Source organism: Carcharhinus amblyrhynchos, chromosome 18 (assembly GCF_965287045.1).
Source record: "Carcharhinus amblyrhynchos chromosome 18, sCarAmb.v2.hapA, whole genome shotgun sequence".
Lineage (NCBI taxonomy): Eukaryota > Metazoa > Chordata > Chondrichthyes > Carcharhiniformes > Carcharhinidae > Carcharhinus > Carcharhinus amblyrhynchos.
Window position 1 is genome coordinate 23,164,191 of NC_137341.1, and position 22,133 is coordinate 23,186,323.

The 22,133-nt window shown below is 43.3% G+C and overlaps 1 protein-coding gene across 1 annotated transcript; it reads left to right on the plus strand.

Moving 5' to 3' along the window:
* The first annotated feature begins 417 nt into the window (after window positions 1-417).
* On the plus strand, window positions 418-19,302 carry dctn5 (dynactin 5). Its single transcript, XM_080206558.1, has 7 exons — window positions 418-496; window positions 1,761-1,829; window positions 4,830-4,948; window positions 6,649-6,760; window positions 11,293-11,395; window positions 12,955-13,077; window positions 16,210-19,302. The coding sequence occupies exons 1-6, from the start codon at window positions 449-451 to the stop codon at window positions 13,050-13,052; spliced, it is 549 nt and encodes a 182-aa protein (XP_080062684.1). The 5' UTR covers window positions 418-448; the 3' UTR covers window positions 13,053-13,077; window positions 16,210-19,302.
* The last annotated feature ends 2,831 nt before the right edge of the window (window positions 19,303-22,133 follow it).

Here is a 22,133-nt window from a genome sequence, read left to right on the forward strand (position 1 = left end):
TCCCCCCAGCTCTCTCCCTCTCTCACCCCTAGTTCCCTCTCACACCCCCACCTCTGTACGTGTGTGTACGTCTCTGTCTCCCTCTCTCTTTCCCCCCTCTCCCACCCCCGCTTCCCCCTCACACAGGCCGGGGGGGAAACAGACTCAGAGCACCGAATCAAACGGACAGCACCGGCCCCGCCAATTCTAACCAATCAGCTCACAAGCTACTCGTCCTGCCCTCTCCGCTCAGCCTATCAGAGGCCAGGGGGCGTCACCTCTCGACACGATTGGTCAATTCTCGTGTCAATCATTAAAGGCGCTGCGGGGAGGCGGGGCGGGGGGGGGGCCCCGGGTGCTTCAGTTTTAAATTATTTACCTCCTGTTTTAATTCCCATGTTTCAGGCCGGTGGATCCGCCCCGGAAGTGTGTGTTGTGTTTCCGGGTGAGACGGGGAGCGGTGTCCGGGATGGAGCTGTGTGAGATCCTGTACAACAAGGCGGAGTACATCGAGACGGTGAGGGGCCGGCTGGCCGACTGGCTAGGGCTTAACCTGCTCCGTGCAATGGGGAAATCAGTGACCGGAAAGGGGGAAGCAGGGGTGATGGTGCCGGAATGCCGCACTGTCGGAGGTGCCATGTTAAACTAAAGGCATCTCCCTCCCTGCTCAATTTAAAAACACCCAGGACAGTATTTTAAAGAGCGTCAGGAGAATAACCACCCGGTGTCTCAGGCAAATATTTATCCCTGAATCCACATCACGAAAACGGTCCGGTTATCTATCACATTGCTGTTTGTGGGATCTTTCTGTGTGCAAATTGACTGCTCTGTTTTCTATATTGCAACAAAGTATTTAATTGCTTTGGGATGCCCTGAGATTATGAAAGATGCTTTATAAATGAAAGTTGTTTCTTTACACAGCGTCCTGTAGTGGATGGGGAGAGATTGGGTAGGATAGCATTCTGCATCAACTAATTATCATCCTTATCCATCCAGATAATGCATTTTTATGTCAAATGTCACCCAGCGCGAATCAAGATGAAGGATCAGTGTCCCAAATTCGGAAGAGCAGCTTTCCCCATTGCACCAGTGTATGTACCATGTTTTCCACCCTGATTTTGTTTTAAATTCATTCATGGGACATAGGCATTGCTGGCAGGTCAGCATTTATTGCCCATCCCCAGCTGCCCAAGGGCAGTTGACAGTCAACCACATTGCTGTGGCTTTGGAGTCACATATACGCCAGTCCAAGTAAGGACAGCAGATTTCCTTCCCTAAAGGGTATTAGTGAACCAAATGGGTTTTTCTGACAATCCACAGTGGTTTTGCAGTCATCAGTAGGTTCTTAATTCCAGGTTTTTTTAAAAATTGAATGCAAATTCCATCTGTCGTTGTGGGACTTGAACCCGGGTCCCCAGAACATTAGCTGAGTTTCTGGATTAATAGCCTAGTGACAATATACTAAGCCATCGCCTCCCCTCATATTGCTAATTAGTGCTTTGGGCCCATATCCATGTAAAATTAGATTGAGACCACCCAGACTTATTTGATGGATCCATGCAAGCTACAGATGGAGAAAGTTTCATCCAGTTAGCCTGGGATTGGTTTATATCCAAGTGAGAAGTCAGTCTGTGACCATATCGCTAAGGTACATTACAATGTGCTGTGAAATTTCTTATAGGAGCATAATGACACAGGTAAAACTATTTTATATGTGGGTTTTGATTTTTTAATTGTTCTATAGCTATGAGCTAATCTTTGATCATGGTTTATGTCTGCAGGCCTCTGGTAACAAGGTGAGCAGGCAGTCTGTGCTATGTGGGAGCCAGAACATAGTTCTCAATGGGAAGGTAAGTAGAACAGATGTGAACATATTCAGAGAACTCTTTGTGCATTTGAGCAGCATCCAAAACTCTATTTCCTTTATCCTGACTTGTACCAAGTTTTGCTTGCTGATTATCCAGTTCTTGCTGACCTACATTGGCTCCTGTCTGGCAATGCCTCAATTTTAATTTCACAATTTTCTGTTCAACACTTCCCATGGCTGCGATCCCCTGGTCACCTGTCTCTACCTCTTCTAGCCCAACACCCTCCAAGATCTCTGTGCTCTTCCAATTTTGGATTCTTATGCATTTCCCCCAATTTTCATTGCCACACATTTGATTTGATTTATTATTGTCACGTGTATTAGCATAAGTGAAAAGTATTGTTTCTTGCGTGCGATACAGACATTGGCAGCAATGCATTCACTGTCCCTGGAATTCACTCCCTGACACACACTCCTGCCTTGTTGCGCACTCCTTAAACCCAATCTTTGACCAAGCTTTTGGTGACCATAAGACATAAGAGCAGAATTAGACCACTCAGCCCATCACGTCTGCTCTGCCATTCAATCATGGCTCATTTTTTTTTACCATCCCCATTCTCCCCTTAACCCCTGATCCCCTAATTAATCAAGAACCTACCTATTTCTGTCTTAAAGACACTCAATGACCTGACCTCCACAGCCTTCTGCGGCAAAGAGTTCTACAGATTCACCACTCTCTGGCTGAAAACATTCCTCCTCATCTCTGTTTTAAAGGATTGTTCCTTTAGCCTGAGGTTGTGCCTTCTGGTTCTAGTTTTTCCTACTAGTGGAAACATCCTCTCCACATCCACTCTATCCAGGCCTCGCAGTGTCCTGTAAGTTTCAATAAGATCCCCCCTCATCTTTCTAAACTGCAGCGAGTACAAACCCAGAGTCCTTAACCATCCCTCATATGACAAACTCTTTATCCCAGGCATCATCCTTGTGAACCTCCTCTGGATCCTTTCCAAGGCCAGCACATCCTTCCTTAGATACAGGGCCCAAAACTGCTCGCAGTGCTCCAAATGGGGGTCTGACCAAAGCCTTATTCAGCCTCAGGGGTTCATCCCTGCTTTTGTATGCTATCCCTCTTGACATGAATGCTAATATTGCATTTGCCTTCCTAACTGCCGACTGAACCTGCATGTTAACCTTAAGAGAATCTGGAACAATGACTCCCAAGTCCCTTTTTGTTTCTGATTTCCTAAGCATTTTCTCATTTAGAAAATAGTCCATGCCTCCATTCCTCTTCCCAAAGTGCATAACCTCACTTTTCCACATTGTATTCCATCTGCCACTTGCTTGACCACTCTCCTAACCTGTCCAAGTCCTTCTACCACCCCCCATTTCTCAATACTACCTATCCCTCTACATATCTTTGTATTATCTGCAAACTTAGCAACAGTGCCTTCAATTCCTTCCTCCAAATCATTAATGTACATTGTGAAAAGTTGTGGTCCCAGCACTGACCCCCTGAGGCACACCACTAGTCTCCAACTGCCATCCTGAGAAAGACCCCTTTATCCCCACTCTCTGCCTTCTGCCAGTCAGCCAGTCCGCTATCCATGCCAAGATCTTACCCTTAACACCATGGACTCTTAACTTATTTAACAGCTTCCTATGCGACACCTTGTCAGAAGCCTTCTGGAAATCTAAATATATCACATCCACTGGTTCTCCTTTATCTAACTTCCTTGTTACCTCCTCAAAGAACTCTAAAAGATTTGTCAGACATGACCTCCCCTTGACAAAGTCCTGCTGACTCAGCCCTACTTTATTATGCACTTCCAAGGACTCCGCAATCTTATCTTTAATAATGGACTCTAAAATCTTGCCAATGACTGAAGTCAGGCTAACCGGCCTGTAATTTCCCATCTGCTGCCTCCCTCCCTTCTTGACCAGTGGTGTTACATTAGTTACTTTCCAGTCCTCTGCTACCCTCCCTGCCTCCAGTGATTCCTGAAAGATCTCCACAATTTTCTCAGCTATTCTTTTAGAACCCTGGGGCATAGTCCATCTGGTCCAGGTGATTTGTCCACCTTTAGACCTTTCAGTTTCCGCAGAACCTTCTCATTATTGATGGCCACCACAGTCACCTGTGCCCCCTCACTCTCCTGGAGCTCTGGAGTGGAAGACACTGTGAAGGTTGATGCAGAGTAACTGTTTGATTCCTCTGCCATTGCTTTGTTTCATACTATTACTTCTCCAGCCTCATTTTCCAGTGACCCAATGGCTATTTTTGCTTCCCTCTTACCTTTTTTTAACATTTTCTCGTGTGGCTCAGCATCAATTAAAAGATTCAGTTTCCGTTTGGTTATACACAGAATGTGCTCATTGTTTGTGAGGCCAACATTATTTTCCTCCCTTAGTTGATGAGCCACCTTCTTGAGTACAACTGAGTGGTTTGCTGGACCATTGCAGGTGGAAAATTAGCTCTGAAGTCATATGCAGACCTGAAAGGATGTTAGTGATCCAGAAGAGCTTTTACAACATCATTACTGATTTTAACTTTATAACTGAATTTGAATTCACCAGTTGCCTGGTGGGATTTGAACTCATGATTCTGGATCTTTAGTTGAGGCCTCTGGATTACTTGTTTAGTAAAGTAACCAATGTGCTACCGGACCACACAGTACCTCCCAGCACTGATTAGGGAACATTATTTCTCCCCTTCTCAATCCTGGAGTGTTGAAATTAATTTCTGTATCCTGATTGCTGCCGTGGTTGAGATCAGTTAACAGCATGGATCAGAGACCCTCTAGTCTGTGTTGCTGAGTAACAGACCTGGCAGTGCACCTACCTGCTAAGAAACCAGCAACTCCCCAGAATTGTTTGTACTGATTCTAGATGTCTTAATCTGGGAATGTTTCATTCAAATCAATCCACCATTCTACAGCAGTAAATGCATTGACAAAATGCAGTTTTGACAAGAAGTTTAGCACTTAATCCTGTGTGGCTACTTCATGTAGAGAATCTGTTGTTACAATGTTATTTTAAAAATCAGACTATCGTTATGAATGATTGTATCATCCGTGGAGACCTGGCAAATGTGAGGGTTGGACGGCACTGTGTCATCAAGAGCCGAAGCGTCATACGTCCACCTTTCAAGAAATTCAGCAAAGGGTGAGGCTACCGCATTTTACAGACTCGGGTATTACAGCAACATGGCACTGGGAAAGGTTCATACATCAATCACATAAATCGAGAACTCACATTCTCTCGTCTTAGTAAAATTTCTGTGGAATCAGGTTTTTCCACAAGTTGGCTCTTTTATCTAATTCGACCGGATAATCTTCACACAGATTTCAGATTGGCCTCTGCTGCCAGGGTTGAACTATGACCTTGTTTATAATGGTCATTGACAGGCCTGCAGTAAGCACTGATTCTATTTGATCTGCACAGACAACCTGTGGAGGGATGTGATGCTTGTTTGTTTTTTAAACCACTTCTCGGTCTCGTTTTTGCTGTTACTGTGGGTGGGGCCAGGGGAGCTGGGAAGGGTTTGAATATGACAGACCCAGAAATTCCACACACAGACATTAAGCACTCAATTACTGCAAAAGAAAAATAGAATGATTGCATATTAGAATAATCTTGAATTTATATATTAGGAATGTTTACATATGTTGGAACCCTGTGATATTAATGAGCATGAGGAATATTTATGTATCAGATTCCTGTGACACCATTTGAAAATGTGTTTTGCTGCAGGTGGCAGCAGAATTTAGTAGCAATTTAAAAAAAACTTGTGCAATCTTTTTGTTAGCATGTAGCAGTTTGATAATATTTTACCAATTAAATTGAGAGGTGTGGGATAGGTGCTTTCAAGAATTGCTTTGATTTGATTTATTGTTGTCACATATATTAATATAAAATAAGAAGCATTGTTTCTTGTGCACTATACAAAGCAAACCGTTCACAGAGAAGGACAGGAGAGTGCAAAATGTAATGTTACAGTCATAGGTAGGGTGTAGAGAAGGATCAACTTAATATAAGGTCGGTCCGTTCAAAAGTCAGATGGCAGCAGGGAAGAAGCTGTTCTTGAGTCAGTTGGTACATGTTCTCAGACTTGCAAATGTGATGATTATCTGCTGTACTTTCAGTTATCTCAGAAAAGTTTAAAAGCGCTGCCTGGATTTGAGGAGATTTTTAAAGGGGAGTGCAAGAAGGCAGAAGGTTTAAAAATTTGATTACAAAATGGGAGAGACAGCTGACGGTTCTTTCCCTGTGTCTTTGCCCTTTTCTTTCATTCACCCATCTCTCTCCGATGAGTGCAGCACTGCAGTACGTATCTGTAGCTCAGTCTGCCCTGACTGATAAGCTAATGGCATATGCACCACTCGATCTGGAACCTTTTGCTGAAGGTTGAGTGGGAGTCAACTTGTTGGACTGTCCAGTTGGAGCAGTGCCCTATTTCATAACAAGCCTGAGCGTGGGATGGAGGAGCAGAACTGCCTCCTAGCAGTTACCTTTTCATTAAATTGTAAAAGGCCAGTTGCGTCATATGTTAGGTCAGTACACCTTCTTCTCCCTGCCCTAAAATCAAGTTCATCTTCCTGGCGGTGGTGAAGATTTGAACAAGAATGACTTGTATCAGAGAGAATGTAATAAACTTTGATTTCAGCATGTGAATATGCAGAGATTCTGATGGCTTGCATTAGTTTTCTGATGCTAGAGGCAGCTAGAGTGCACTCTGTGCCTGTATTACCATCTCACTGTAGGTGAGTTCATGTATGAGACTGGGTTGGGGTTAAATCTGTTTTTTTAACTTCCTTTTGATCAATACATCAATAATTGAATCAACCTTTTCTTTCATAATACAGGGTTGCCTTCTTCCCACTACACATTGGAGACCATGTGTTCATTGAGGAAGACTGTGTTGTAAATGCTGCGCAGATTGGATCCTATGTTCACATAGGGAAGAATTGTGTTATTGTAAGTACAGTGCCTCTTAGTCATGCTGACATGTCTGCTGCGCTGCACAGTTTTATTATGTAGTTAGAACAGAAGCCTGTGAGAGGTTGGAGCTTTTAAGGAGGAATTAAAAGAACTAGTGAGGGTTAGATCCACAAAGGGATGTTAAGGGAATTGTATGCTAAAAGTTGTGCTTGGAGGTTTGGGTACATTTGCAATTACAAAGAGAAATGGTAAGGAATGAGGGAGGAGTTAGAGATTTGCAAGGAAGGATTTCGCACTGAAAACGATAATTGGATTGTCTGGCCTTGTGTTGATATTATTGCTCTATCTAGAAGTCAGATTTTCATCAACCCAAGTGAATTCAAAGACCAAGCTAACCTTTCACCCAAGGAACAGGTATGTTGTTGATCACTTTCCAGATGTTTCATGCCTATCAGTTTCTGTGGCCCTTAGGGAGAGGAGTTTGTTCAATATCAGACAATTGGAGATCTCTTTGCATGTTATTTATCTCCCAATGCCACTGTTCTTTAACCTAAATTGCTGAGTTTCAGCACATACCTACACTTACTTGCATATAGAGGAAGTCAGCATCAAGAGCTATCTGTGATTTGAGAATGACATGCCAACTCAGGGTCATGAATTTCTGCCATGGGTCTTTGTGTGACTGAACAAGTCGAGTCTCAACCCACATATCTTTGGGACAAGAGGTAGTTTGGATGAGATAGTGGGATGCAGAGCGAGGGTTTTGCTTCCTTTTCTATTTTTCTCTGCTGCTGTGCCTCATTAAGATGTTGGGACTTGGCATGTTGCTGCTTGATGGACAGCTTGTCGCTCCTCCCAGCCGTTAATGTCCAGGCTACTGCACTTAAGGGGAATTTGAGCGTTATTGAAGCATTGTTTTTGTCCTTCCCTGAAATTTTGGCCACTTGAGAAAATAAGACTTGGTGGGAAGACTGTTTTTGGCCATCTGGGTGTCTTGTCCATCCATTGGTGTTGATTTTGCCTGAATGTTTATGGAGCCGGTTTCAAGAAGAACACTAGCTTTTGTTCAATGGTCCTCTCATTGCTAAATGGATTTCTTTAGTGCTGTTGTGTGTCACTAATGCACTCTCCTCTTCATTGTATTCATTTGACATAACAAAAGCATTTGACTCAGTAAATCACAAGGCACTGTGGATTGTGCTCCAAATATTTGAGGGAGACATCATCACAATTCTGCAATTGCGTCATGATGATGCTGCAACTGTCTTGAATGGGAAGTCTGGAAAAAACACTAAAATCTGGACTGGTGCTAAGGCTGTGTGATATCTCCCATTCCATTTACAATCTACCTGACAGTGACTATTTCCTTCATCAAAGATCAGCTGCCCTCTGCTGTCGGTATTACATATAGTAAGAAGTCTCTCAACACTGGGTTAAAGTCCAACAGGTTTATTTGTAGCAAACGCCACTAGCTTTCGGAGCTGGCTGTTCCTTGGTCAGGTGGGTGGGAGTTCTGATCACAAACAAGGCAAATAAAGACGCAAACTCAATTTACATGAATAATGATTGGAATGTGAGTCTTTACAGCTAATCAAGTCTTAAAGGTACAGACAATGTGAGTCTTCACTGGGGAACATTTCAGCGGTCACGGGCATTCAGCCTCTGATCTTCGGGTAAGCATTTTCCAAGGTAGCCTTCATGACACGTGACAGCACAGAGTTGCTGAGCAGAGACTGATAGCCAAGCTCTGGACACATGAAGATGGCTTCAACCGGGATCTTGGGTTCATGTCACACTATCTGTAACCTTCACAACTTGCCTGGACTTGCAAAATCTCACTAACTTACTGTCTGGAAACAATACACGTCTTTTTAACCTGTGCTTAACACTCTCTCCACTCACATTGTACCTTTTAAGACTTGATTAGCTGTAAAGACTCACATTCCAATCATTATTCACGTAAATTGAGTTTGCGTCCTTATTTGCCCTGTTTGTGATCAGAACTCCCACCCACCTGACGAAGGAACAGCTAGCTCCGAAAGCTAGTGGCGTTTGTTACAAATAAACCTGTTGGACTTCAACCTGGTGTTGTGAGACTTCTTACTGTGTTTACCCCAATCCAACGCCAGCATCTCCACATCATAACTACCATCGGTATTAAATGCCATCAAGATGGAAAACGTCTTGACTTCAGTCGCCTTCATATCAAAACTAAACTAACCACCAAAGACATACATGATTTATAGTTTTCAGGTAACTGCAGTTTCATAGCCCACTCTGTACCAGATTCTACTTTTTTTCAATTTTGCATATAAAAATCAAGGCTTATCCTTGAGTGTTGCCAAAACAAAACTCATATCAATTTGGACCTGGTCAGCCAAACATTCCAGCAGTGAGTGATGGATGATGGTGTCAGTAAAGTGTTCAACAGCACACACAGCCATGGCTGCCACTTTTGATCAGAATGATAAATGGCTAACGAGACTTTCTGCCTCCAGATAAAAGAACATAAGAACATAAGAAATAGGAGCAGGAGTAGGCCATCTGGCCCTTCGAGCCTGCCCCGCCATTCAATAAGATCATGGCTGATCTGTCGTGGCTCAGTTCCACTTTCCCGCCCTCTCCCCATAACCCTTAATCCCCTCTCTTATCAAAAACCCATCAACCCGCTTCTTAAAAATATTTAGCGAGGCAGCCTCCACCACTTCAACGGGCAGAGAATTCCAGAGATTCACCACCCTTTGAGTGAAGAAGTTCCTCCTCAACTCCGTTCTGAACCGCCCCCCCTTTATCTTGAGGCTGTGCCCCCTAGTCCTACTGTCTTTTTTGAGCGGGAAGAGTCTTTCCACCTCTATCCTATCCATCCCATTCATCATCTTATACGTCTCAATGAGATCTCCCCTCATTCTTCTAAACTCTAACGAGTACAAGCCTAGTTTATTCAGCCTCTCCTCATAGCTCAACCCCCTCAACTCCGGTATCAGCCTAGTAAACCTCCTCTGCACTCCCTCCAGGGCCAAAGTGCTTGCTGTGAATGCAGGATAACCTTGTTTTGTAAAGTGCAAAATGTTTATAGTTTTATTTCAGTCACAGGATGGACATTGAATGTGTTGTGTCTAAGGTAACTTTTGAACTTTACAGTAGAACTCCTGGCAGTCTGATCACTTAAGAACATAAGAAATAGGAGCAGGAGTTGGCCATCTAGCCCCTCGAGCCTGCCCCGCCATTCAATAAGATCATGGCTGATCTGTCGTGGCTCAGTTCCACATTCTCGCCCTCTCCCCATAACCCTTAATCCCCTTGCCTATCAAAAACCTATCAACCCACGTCTTAAAAATATTGAGCGAGGCAGCCTCCACCACTTCAACGGGCAGAGATTCACCACCCTTTGAGTGAAGAAGTTCCTCCTCAACTCCATTCTAAACCACCCCCCCTTTATCCTGAGGCTGTGCCCTCTAGTCCTACTGTCCTTTCTGAGCGGGAAGAGCCTCTCCACCTCTATCCTATCCATCCCATTCAACATCTTATATGTCTCAATGAGATCTCCCCTCGTTCTTCTAAACTCTAACAAGTACAAGCCTAGTTTATTCAGCCTCTCCTCATAGTTCAACCCCCTCAACTCCGGAATCAGCCTAGTAAACCTCCTCTGCACTCCCTCCAAGGCCAAAATATCCTTGCGTAAGTGTGGCGACCAAAACAGCACACAGTACTCCAGCTGCGGCCTCACCAGTGCCCTATACAGCTGCAGCAAGACCTCCCTACTTTTATATTCAATCCCCCTCGCTATGAAGGCCAGCATCCCATTTGCCTTCCTGACCACCTGCTGCACCTGCAGGCTGGGTTTTTGCGTCTCATGCACAAGGACCCCGAGGTCCCTCTGCACCGTCGCATGCTGCAGTTTTTCGCCACGTAAATAATAGTCCTTCCTACCATTATTCCTACCAAAGTGGACCACCTCACATTTGCCAACATTAAATTCCATTTGCCATTTCCTGGCCCATTCGCCCAGCCTATCTAGATCCTTCTGCAGACTCTCCACACCCTCCGCGCAATTTGCCGTTCCACCAATCTTGGTGTCATCAGCAAATTTCGACACCATACACTCGGTTCCCTCCTCCAGATCATCTATATATAAATGGCGAATAGCTGAGGCCCCAGCACCGACCCCTGGGGCACTCCACTAGTCACACTTGCTGTGTTATTAGGTTAGGGAGAGGCCATGTCGTCCAGGATTCTCACTGGCCATTGCTAGAAGTGGATGTCAAAGACAGTGTGATGCCTCTATGGTAATATAACCAGCTGGAACTCGCAGCTGATTTATTAGGATCCATTTTGATTCAAGGATTACAGCTGCTGCTTCTATTATTCTGAGCAGAATTTTGGCCTTCATTGCCTTGTCAATGTTTCTCAGAGCCTTTTTGATGCTTTTCTTTTGTACAGCTGCAGCCTGTTTGTTCTTCCTCCAAGCGTGCTTTTATATTGGTGGGCATACCTAGTTATACATTGCATTTAGTTGTGTTCTGTCAGAGTGAAGTGTGTTCTCTCTTATGCTGTTTATTTCTTCATAGGGTCGGAGATGTGTTCTGAAAGATTGCTGCAAAATTCTAGACAACACTGTCCTTCCACCAGAAACTGTAGTCCCGCCTTTCACCATCTTCTCAGGCTGCCCAGGTGAGTACATAAAACACGAGTATCACACCTACATTGCTGGAATCGCATCTAATTGTGTAGGTCCAGAGTGATCACCCACTGCAGGGGAGGGGAGGCAGTTGTGTTTGTTGCAGTTAATGGACTGGGTAAAGTCCTGTTACTGTGCCACTTTTTTTTTTAACAGCACTACATTACTGCCATACAGCTTTGTAATAGTGTGACATTACGTGGGGAGGTGGATATAGGGAAAACAAAGTGTAATTCAACACCTTAAACATTTTACTATGTTAAAGGCACTATGTAAATTGTAGATGAAGTGTGAGTGTTTTGCTTCCTTTTCTCTGCTGCTGTTGTGCCTCATTGTTAAGATGTTGGGACTTGATGTGATGCAACTTGATGGACAAGTTGCTATTTTGAATAACCAGTAGCAAGCTCCTTCCAGTCATTTAATGTCACTTACTGCACTGCATTACTGCACTTCAGGAGAGTTTGAGTGTCCCTGAAACATTGTCTTTATCCTACCCTGAAATGGGAGGCCATTTGAGAAAACAGGACCTGGTGGAAAGACCGTTTTTGGCCACCTGGACATCATGTCCATCCCTTGATGTTGATTTTGCAGGAGTTTTGCCTGAATATTTGTGGCTTCAAGAAGAACAGTGGCTTTTGTTCAGTGCTCTTCCAGTGAATCCAGAGAATGTTGCGGAGGCATTGCTAATCAAATTTCTTTGGCACCCCGACACATCACTGCAATTTACAGTCAGATATTGAAATATTGACAGCTGAACCAAATAGTTTCAGAATCTTTGAATTATTTATCATTTATTTGCTTTACTTCAAAAGAGGGATATTAGTTGTTAATTTTGAGGCCCGTGGTAAGAAGAAATCTCCCTCTGCTATCCTCAGTCCCATAGCTTTTTGAGATGATCTGATCAAGAAAGAGGGGAGAGTGCTGTACATTGCATCTACCCAGACTGTCCATGGCTGTGAGTGTTTGACACTGGAACTGGATGTCACCATTTGCTTTGAATTAATTGCCCTGGTTGTAAATTGTGTGTTGCCCAGATATTGCACTGTCCTCTTCTTTTCAAGGTGCGGCTATGGCTGATTGGGTAACACACCCCTCTGAACATGCGTTCAAGTCCTATACCAGGGACACACAATCTAGGTTGACACTGTCTGTATGGTACTAAAATAATGCTGCATTGACAGAGGTGCTGTCTTCCAGATCAGATATTAAACCTGTCTACCCCTATCAAGTGGATGTAGAGCTCATGTGACAATATTCAAAGAGCAGTGGAGACATTTTCCAGTGGCCAGTATTTATTCCTTAATCAAGATCACTAAAACAAATGATCTAGCCATTATCAAATTGCTGAATGTGGCACTTTGCTATGTGCTGCCACGTTTCTTACCTTACCTCAGTGACTACACCTCAGAAGTATTTCAGTGGCAATCAAACACTTGGAATATGCTGAGGTTGTAAAATGGAATTTATAAGTGCAAGCCTTCAAGCATACAAGATTATTGTAGGCTGAGGAGAGGGGTCCTACATTAACTGGGTTTGTGGTGTTTTCTGATAGGCCTTTTTGCTGGTGAGCTTCCTGAGTGTACACAGGAACTTATGATGGACGTCACAAAGAGCTACTACCAGAAGTTCCTGCCACTATCCCAGATATGAGATGGGCCTTTTCTCCAGAGTACAGGTACAGTGACCAGAGGGAATCTGCATTAATGAGCCCTCTTAAACTTGCAAATTCCTTGGGTGCATAATGAGAGCAAGATCAGAGTTTAATGTTTAAGCTGCTCTTGTTTCACTTCAACACTGTTGGCCCATTAGCCTCCATGGTAGATTTAGGATATGGCTGGTTTTATCTTCATATCCCAAGAATCGTTAGCAAGCAGGTGGCATGTTGGTATGACTCAGTTAGTCGGCAACACACATCCCACCGGCTCAGAAGGGTTCCAATACATTTCTGAACCAATCATCACGGCTAGTGCTGTGCTTCGGTGTTGAGGGCATGCTACGTTGTCAGAGATGCAATCTTCCAGATGAGACATTAAATCAAGATCCCAATCTTCATGTTCAATGTCCCAGATCTCATGGCATGATGTGTAAAAATGTAAGAAATGTCATCATGTCCTGACCAACATTTTTCCCTCAATGACAAACTCCAACTGTCTGGATTTTATTATATGCAAAATAGCCATATAGTATTTCACATAACACTGCATAGTAGTTCACTAAGCCATTTTGGGAAATTCATGATCAAGTGCTATATAAATGCATGCCTCTGTTCAAGTGACTAGCAAACTAGTCCTCTCATACCCATCTGTGCACACACCATTTCCAACTCACCCCACTACAAATTAATTCCCTGAATTTGAACAAGTATTTACTTTTCAAGTTGTCTTTCTTTTCTGACAGTCTTTTATTTCTTTTAGAATCCCTACAGTGCAGAAGGAGGCCATTTGGCCCATCGAGTCTGCACTGACCAGAATCCCACCCAGACCCTATTCCCACATGTGTATCCTGCTAATCCCCCTGACATTAGGGTCAATTTAGCATGGCCAATTAACCTAACCCGACAACATTTTGGCCTCAACTACTTCCTGTGATAGCGAATTCCACACATTCATCACCTCAGTTCTAAAAAGTTTACCCCTTATCCTCAAACTATGACTCCTAGTTCTGCACTCCCCCACCTCTGGTAACATTCTTTCTGAATCTACCATGTCTAACTCTGTTAGAATTTTATAAGTTTCTATGAAATCCCCTCTCACTCTTCCAAACTCCAGTGAATATAATTCTAACCAACTTGGTCAGTCTTCATATGGCAGACCTTCCATCCCAGGAATCAGCTGGTAAACCTTTGTTGTATTCCCTCTATAGCAAGGACATCCTTCTCAATAAGGACACCAGAACTGGACACAATAGTGCAGATGCGGCCTCACCAACACCCTATACAATTGCAGCAAAACATCCTTATCTCAATACTCAAATCCTCTCACTATGAAGGCAAACATGCCATTTGCCACCTTTACTGCCTGCTGTACCTGTATGCTTACTTTCAGAGACTGATGCATGAGGACACTAAGGTCTCATTGAGTATCCATCTCTCTCAATTTACATCCTTCGAGTAATAGTTTGTCTTCCTATTATTGCTACCAAAGTGGATAACCTCAAGTTTATCCACACTATACTGCATCTGCCATGCAGATGTCCACACACTCAGCCTGTCCAAATCACGCTGAAGCATCTCTGCATCCTCCTCACAGCTTTCCCTCCCACCCAATTTTGAATCATCTGCAAATTTGGAGATAATATATTCATTTCCCTGTTCCAAATCATTAATATATAATGTGAAAAGTTGGGACGCTAGCACTGATCTCTGAATAATGATGCAAAATCACTTTAATCTGGTGGCACATCCACAAATGTATGATCCTGCTAGTATGTAAAACTAATTGACCAAATCACAAGAGGTTATTGCAGAAGGTCAGGGGACATGGAGTTGAGGGTAGGGTGTTAGCATGGATAGAGGACTGGTTGTCAAATAGGAGGCAGAGACTGGGGGTCAATGGGTGCTATTCGGATTGGCGGTTGGTGACTAGTGGAGTGCCCCAGGGGTCGGTGCTGGGGCCTCAGCTATTTACCATTTATATAGATGATCTGGAGGAGGGAACCGAGTGTATGGTGTCGAAATTTGCTGATGACACCAAGATTGGTGGAACGGCAAATTGCGCGGAGGGTGTGGAGAGTCTACAGAAGGATCTAGATAGGCTGGGCGAATGGGCCAGGAACTGGCAAATGGAATTTAATGTTGGCAAGTGCGAGGTGGTCCGCTTTGGTAGGAATAATGGTAGGAAGGATTATTACTTACGTGGAGAAAAACTGCAGCAGGCGACAGTGCAGAGGGACCTCGGAGTCCTTGTGCATGAGTCGCAAAAACCCAGCTTGCAGGTGCAGCAGGTGGTCAGGAAGGCAAATGGGATGCTGGCCTTCATAGCGAGGGGGATTGAATATAAAAGTAGGGAGGTCTTGCTGCAGCTATATAGGGCATTGGTGAGGCCGCAGCTGGAGTACTGTGTGCAGTTTTGGGCGCCGTACTTACACAAGGATATTTTGGCTTTGGAGGGGGTGCAGAGGAGGTTTACTAGGCTGATGCCAGAGTTGAGGGGGTTGAACTATGAGGAGAGGCTGAATAAACTAGGCTTGTACTCGTTAGAGTTTAGAAGAATGAGGGGAGATCTCATTGAGACGTATAAGATGATGAATGGGATGGATAGGATAGAGGTGGAGAGACTCTTCCCGCTCAGAAAGGACAGTAGGACTAGAGGGCACAGCCTCAAGATAAAGGGGGGGCGGTTTAGAACGGAGTTGAGGAAGAATTTCTTCACTCAAAGGGTGGTGAATCTCTGGAATTCTCTGCCCATTGAAGTGGTGGAGGCTACCTCGCTAAATATTTTTAAGACGCGGGTTGATGGGTTTTTGATAAGAGAGGGGATTAAGGGTATTGGTAGAGGGCGGGAATGTGGAACTGAGCCACGACAGATCAGCCATGATCTTATTGAATGGCGGGGCAGGCTCGAAGGGCCAGATGGCCTACTCCTGCTCCTATTTCTTATGTTCTTAAATGATCTGCTAACAGCCAACTGCGTGTTTCCTCTCAGTGGATCTACTAAGGGTCTTGCACAATTGCACAATCCTAACTCTGCCCCCGTGTGTTTGTTACTATATGTGTAAACTGTCTGAACTCTTCAATTTGTTCCCACCCTTGAATCAGCTTCTCCTGGGCATTCATCATTCTACATTTGACTTTGTTTTCTTGTTGCAGAGTCCAACTAATTGGGGAACTGAATGTGAATGACTGGACAAACAGAAGGCCTAGCTTCTCCTGGGCACACCCAAGTGATGGAGTAGTTCTAATGTAGGGAAACTCAGGTGTTCTGAGTGATATGTGTTCACCTTTGGTTTGGTCTGGTCTGCCGCTTCTCTACGCTGAGTGATTCACTGTATGTCCAGGTAGTCTTCACTCCACCAATTTTAAATTGTAAACTGGCTTTGCAGAAAGCCAGAAAATTAGAGACTGGGAACATACCATATTTATTCTAGAAATTATTTCTGTGGTGAAATGTTAAATCACTGAGTGTCTTACACATTTTAACCAAGTTTGATCCACTTATAAAATGGAAAAGAGTTTAGATTGTGACCAATTATAAAGATTATATGTTTTCTCTCTTAAGAATTCACCCACACTAGGCTTAATGTTTGTGTTAAATGTCCTTTAGAGTGACTGCCACCTGCTATTTGCACAGCTCATCACTGTTTAATCTGTTTAATTACCAATATTACTTGGGACAAAAACAGAAAAATGCTGGAAAATCTCAGTAGGTCTGACAGCAACTGTGGAGAGAGTAGAGCCAACATTGAGTCAAGATGACCCTTCGTCAGATGCTGTCAGACCTGCTGAGATTTTCCAGCATTTTTCTGTTTTTGTTTCAGATTCCAGCATCTGCAGTATTTTGCATTTATCTTAATACTACACAGGATCTTTACTGATGCAGTGCAGGATACAGCTTGCTCAGGGACAGAATTCTTGGTTGGGGGGGTGTTTCTGGTAGAAAAATGTGCAGCATTTTTTCAGCGCTTTGGCTGTTTCTTGGATGTTGATGAGAACTGGGAGGAGGAGCAGGGGTGTTGTTTGTGAGGGGCCAACCGTTCCATCAAACCAGTGGTGAGCCTTAGTTACCAAAATGCATCCAGTTTATTTGAAAGATCTGTTTCATTAAAGACCAATTCTTCAGTCCAGGCATGTTGTCTGATGAAATGGTGTGATTGAAAGAGAATTGGTTTCACAGGGCACCAAGGGCAGAATTTAAAAAAAAAACTAACAGAGAAAGAAAATTATAGTTTTTGAAGCCAAGCATTCCATGTGACAAATTTAACCCAGGTGTGGATATGTGCATTTATGGTCTTGTGTAGTTATGTAGACTTTGAATGTCCTGAGTTAGAAGGAATCCAGGTTTTGAGGTTTTCAGGCAAGCAAGTAGGGTTCAAATTGGTGTTGCTTTAGGACACAGGAGCTCTCTGGTCATTTGGTTGCTTTTGGTTTCCTGTGGCTAATGGGTTTTGGGTAATTGGGCAGGTACTCTTCTACCTCCTAAGGATACCTGTTTGACTCTCTTGAACTGTTCAGTCTGATGTTGGAAGGCATCAGACAATCCCAAAACTGAGGATAGGGATCATCTAACTAAAGTTGTACAATACTTCGGACAACGGGACTACATTGTACATTGATCTTGAAATTGTCCATCAAATCTCTTTTCTCTCTGCTTTCTGCCAGGACTTCTCATTGATAATAAACAAGTTATCTGGGGCTAGGCACGTAGATAATTGGAGGTGAGAGCTTGCAATGTAACACTTGGTGATTCATTGTATTGGTGCAGCAGTACCAGAAACACCCCAAATTTAATTACCATCAGTATTGCTTGATGTTGTATATGTTGCATGCAGTCTGTGTCCACCAGCCCCAGCCATGATGCACATTCTCTGAGCACGCTCATATTTACTTTAAGTTTGTTTGTTCAGTTTGACCTTAAAAGAGGCCAACTATGTATGCCCTTCAATGGACAACTGGATTCTGTTCATTATTTTCCTATCAGTTCAGTCCAGCACTGTTTCCAAACAGGTTCCCTGTGCAATGCATTGTGCCTGCCATGCTCAAAGGAAACTGGAGGACACCAGAACACTACGTGGATCTGCTCTGTCAGTCACATCTGTCAAAGAATTAAGAATGAGAAAGTTTTATATGCAAATGATCATGGTTACCCTGTTTTTGTGCATTTATAAAAATGTTCCTTGAAATAAAACTCATATATTGCAGCCAAGAAGGAGTTTATAGATCACTGAGGGAGGTGAGGGAAATATGTATACAGCAGCATTTAATTTGCAGCAGACACTCAAGGTACACACATCTGTGAGCTTTACACTCAACTTTGCAACATAGAAGTAGGCTATTCAGCTTTTTGTGCCTGTTGCTGAGAGATACACTATACCCCATAAGATAAAGGCAAAATACTGCTGATGTTGTAATCTGAAACAAAACAGAAAATGCTGGAAAATCTCAGCAGATTCAAGGGTCATCCTGACACCAAACGTTGGCTCTATTCTTTCTTCACTGTTGCTGTCAGACCTGCTGAGATTTTCTAGCATTTTCTCTTTTTGTTCCACTTTATCCCAAAATGCTGCCATCTCATTGTTTTCTCTTCTAAATATTTATTTGCTTGCTTCCCTATTAAACTATTAAAAAGTATTTGGGTGTGATAGAGTTGATGCAGCAGAGGAGCAAGGTTTAAATAGCTTTTTCCCACTTTTGACTGTTCTTCTGCCCAACAGCTGCTCTGCCTACCCTCAGGTGACTGCTGCTGACTGCCAATGAGATCTTCAACTTGTGCCAGATGTTGGCAGTTTTGTACTGAGGGCCTCCCCAGTCTGTTGGTGTCTGGCTGTCCCCTGTCCCTAAATCTTACATGATTTATATTGCACTTGTGGGCATCCCTGGTTAGGCCAGCATTTGTTACACATCCCTAGTTACTGTAATAAAACATCCTAAGTTGCTTCATGGGGTAATAGGACATAATTTGATAAGAAGCCACGTAAGATATTTGATCAAATTACTTACAAACTTTGTCAGATTAATAAATTTTAAGGCACATGGTAAGCGTGAGGGAGGAATTTTAGGAGCTTGGACTTGAGCCCAAATAATTGAAGGCATGGTGGATGAAGAAATTGGGGAACTGCAAGAAGCCATTGTTGGAGGAATGTAGAGTTCAGAGGATTGTAGGATTAGATAATGAGACTTATTGCAACTCTGGAACACCATACAATAAATTATTTTACTTTTGAGTGCAATAAGATGAAACTGTAGTTATTTACTGATGTTACAGTTGTTTTATTTAAATAGTGCCAAAGGAGAATAAATATAGAAAACTGTCCCCCACCCACAGACCTCCCTTGGCGCCACCCCCCCTTGCAGCACCGCGCTCCCTCGGCACCGCCCCTCTGCAGCAGACATGAGTCAATTGCTGATTGATTGACCAAGATACTATTGAGGCAAATGTGAGGCTCTAAATCAAACAGCATTGTAATGAAGCAGGTACATCTCCTTGCCTGTTCACCTCATGGGCATAGCTGCATGAATTATCTGTTTTGTGAAAAATTGCCCAGTCAGGCAGGTTAGAATAATAACCTAACTAGTGTCTGAGATGTTCATGAACAAAGGAAAATTAAGTTTGTTTGCACAGTCATAAATTGCTCCCCCTTCGGCATGCAGGAACTCTTCAACATAAGCTGCCTCAGCCTTGGTATGCATTAAAACATTGTGATCTCTTCCTTGGTGGTAGTCATCAGCTATCCTTCGATTCAAGGATTACATCCACCTCCAAGTGTGAGTTTCTGCCATGAGTTTTCATTGACTCAACAGGCTGATTCTTGACCCCCAGATCTTTGGGCACATGGGACAGAAGCTCCCAAGAGATAGTGGGATCTGAGTGCAGGATTTACTTCCTTTTCTCCTTAGCTGCCACTCTACCTCATCATTAAGACTTCAAATTCAAAGTGTGATTCAGCTTGAGGAACAAGTTGTTCTCAACTTGAATGATTGGGAGGAACTTGCTACCAATCAACAGTGTCAATATGTCAATGCTGTCATATACTTAAAGATTCAAGATGTCTTTGAGGCATTTTCTTTGTGTGTGTGTCCACCCACACACACACAACATTGGGCCATTTGAGTTAGGAAAAACAGGATCCAGCGCTTTGGAACAGTGTCCAATCCATTAAAATTGATTTTTCAGGAGCTTTTCATAAATGATTGTGGTTTCAAGAAAGCTAGCAGCATTTGTTCCATATTTCTCCGAATCTAGAGAATGTGCTAGAAGCATTGCTGATGGAATTTCTCTAGCGTTTTTGTGTTGTTGATATACAGTCGAGATGATGAGGTCAGCCATTCTCCGTGGACCTTTGTTGACTTGCAGAAGTCTTTGCTGCCAAAACACTTGCTGCTGTAATTTGTAGAAGACTGATTCAAGTGTCACGGTGTTGAATCTCAGCAGCCACCTCACTCAAAAGGCCATCATTGATGATGAGTTGTAGGAGGTATTCAACATATTCCAGAATCTCTCCAACATATATGGGAGGTGGAATCTTTGACTGATCTAGTGTGGTTAATGAGTTTTGCTTTGGCAACATCACGAGTTTCTTGTCAGCAAAATTGAAGGATCAAAAGTGGTTTGCAAACCTGATGCAATGATACCACAGTTATCTGCAAACTGTACCTCTATGGTGGTCAGCTTAGCTTTGGCACCAAGCTCTCCCTCCCTTGTCAGTATTTAATACAGACAGCAAAAGGCAGCTGCATCTTACTGACCCAGTTTCTCTGAGTCACATTAAATCTTATATGCAGAACAGGATCATAAATGGAGCTTTTGGCATGTATATAAAGCATCATGTTGCCAACTGTTTAATTCAGAACTATCTCCACTGTCAATGCTTTAATTTTACACAGACATTACAATGATTTTCTATTTTTGACTGTCCATCCCTGTAAGCATGCCTTTCCTTCCTGTCAACTACCTGAACTTCTCCCCCCCCCGCAAGAGATTGCACCAGGCTGCCTTCTAACATTGCTCCATCTGCGTAGGGCTACTGGGAATCATAGTTCAGATAAAGCATACTCTGCCAAATTCACGTAGGAAATAGGAGTAGGAATAGACCATTCAGGTCCCTCAATTTTGCTCCATCATTCAACTAGCTGATTTACCTCAATTTTCCCACATTATCCCCATAACCCTTGATATCTTTAATATCTAGGAATCTATCAATCTCTTGTGAACATACTATAGAGAATACTATAGGGCTATAGAGAATTCCAAAGACTTAGAGCTGGGATAATTGGAATTTCTTCACTCAAACTGCCTATATCTTTTTCTGAGAAATATATCATCATTCCTTCACTTTTGCTGGATTGAAATCCCAGAATTCCCTCTTGTGGGAAACAGCACTGTTGGTGTGCATACATGGATTGCAGCAGTACAAGAAGGCAGCTCATCACCTCATGGGTAATTAGAGGGGCACAATAAATGCTAGTCTAACCAGCAAAGTCTTGAATAAACAAACTCATCCAAAAAACAGTGCAACACTCCCACAGTACTGACGTGCCAGCGTGGATTATATACTCTTATGGTCTTTGAGTTAAGCCTTTTGGCGCTCTGGTGGCATCCGTACTCTCAGCCAGATGCTCTGGCTAAGGAATATAAAAGTAGGGAGGTCTTGCTGCAGCTGTATAGGGCACTGGTGAGGCCGCAGCTGGAGTACTGTGTGCAGTTTTGGTCGCTGCACTTACGCAAGGATATTTTGGTCTTGGAGAGAGTGCAGAGGAGGTTTACTAGGCTGATACCGGAGTTGAGGGGGTTGAGCTATGAGGAGCGGCTGAATAAACTAGGCTTGTACTCGTTAGAGTTTAGAAGAATGAGGGGAGATCTCATTGAGACGTATAAGATGATGAATGGGATGGATAGGATAGAAGTGGAGAGACTCTTCTTGCTCAGAAAGGACAGTAGGACTAGGGGGCACAGCCTCAAGATAAAGGGGGGCGGTTTAGAACAGAGTTGAGGAGGAACTTCTTCACTCAAAGGGTGGTGAATCTCTGGAATTCTCTGCCCGTTGAAGTGGTGGAGGCTACCTCGCTAAATATTTTTA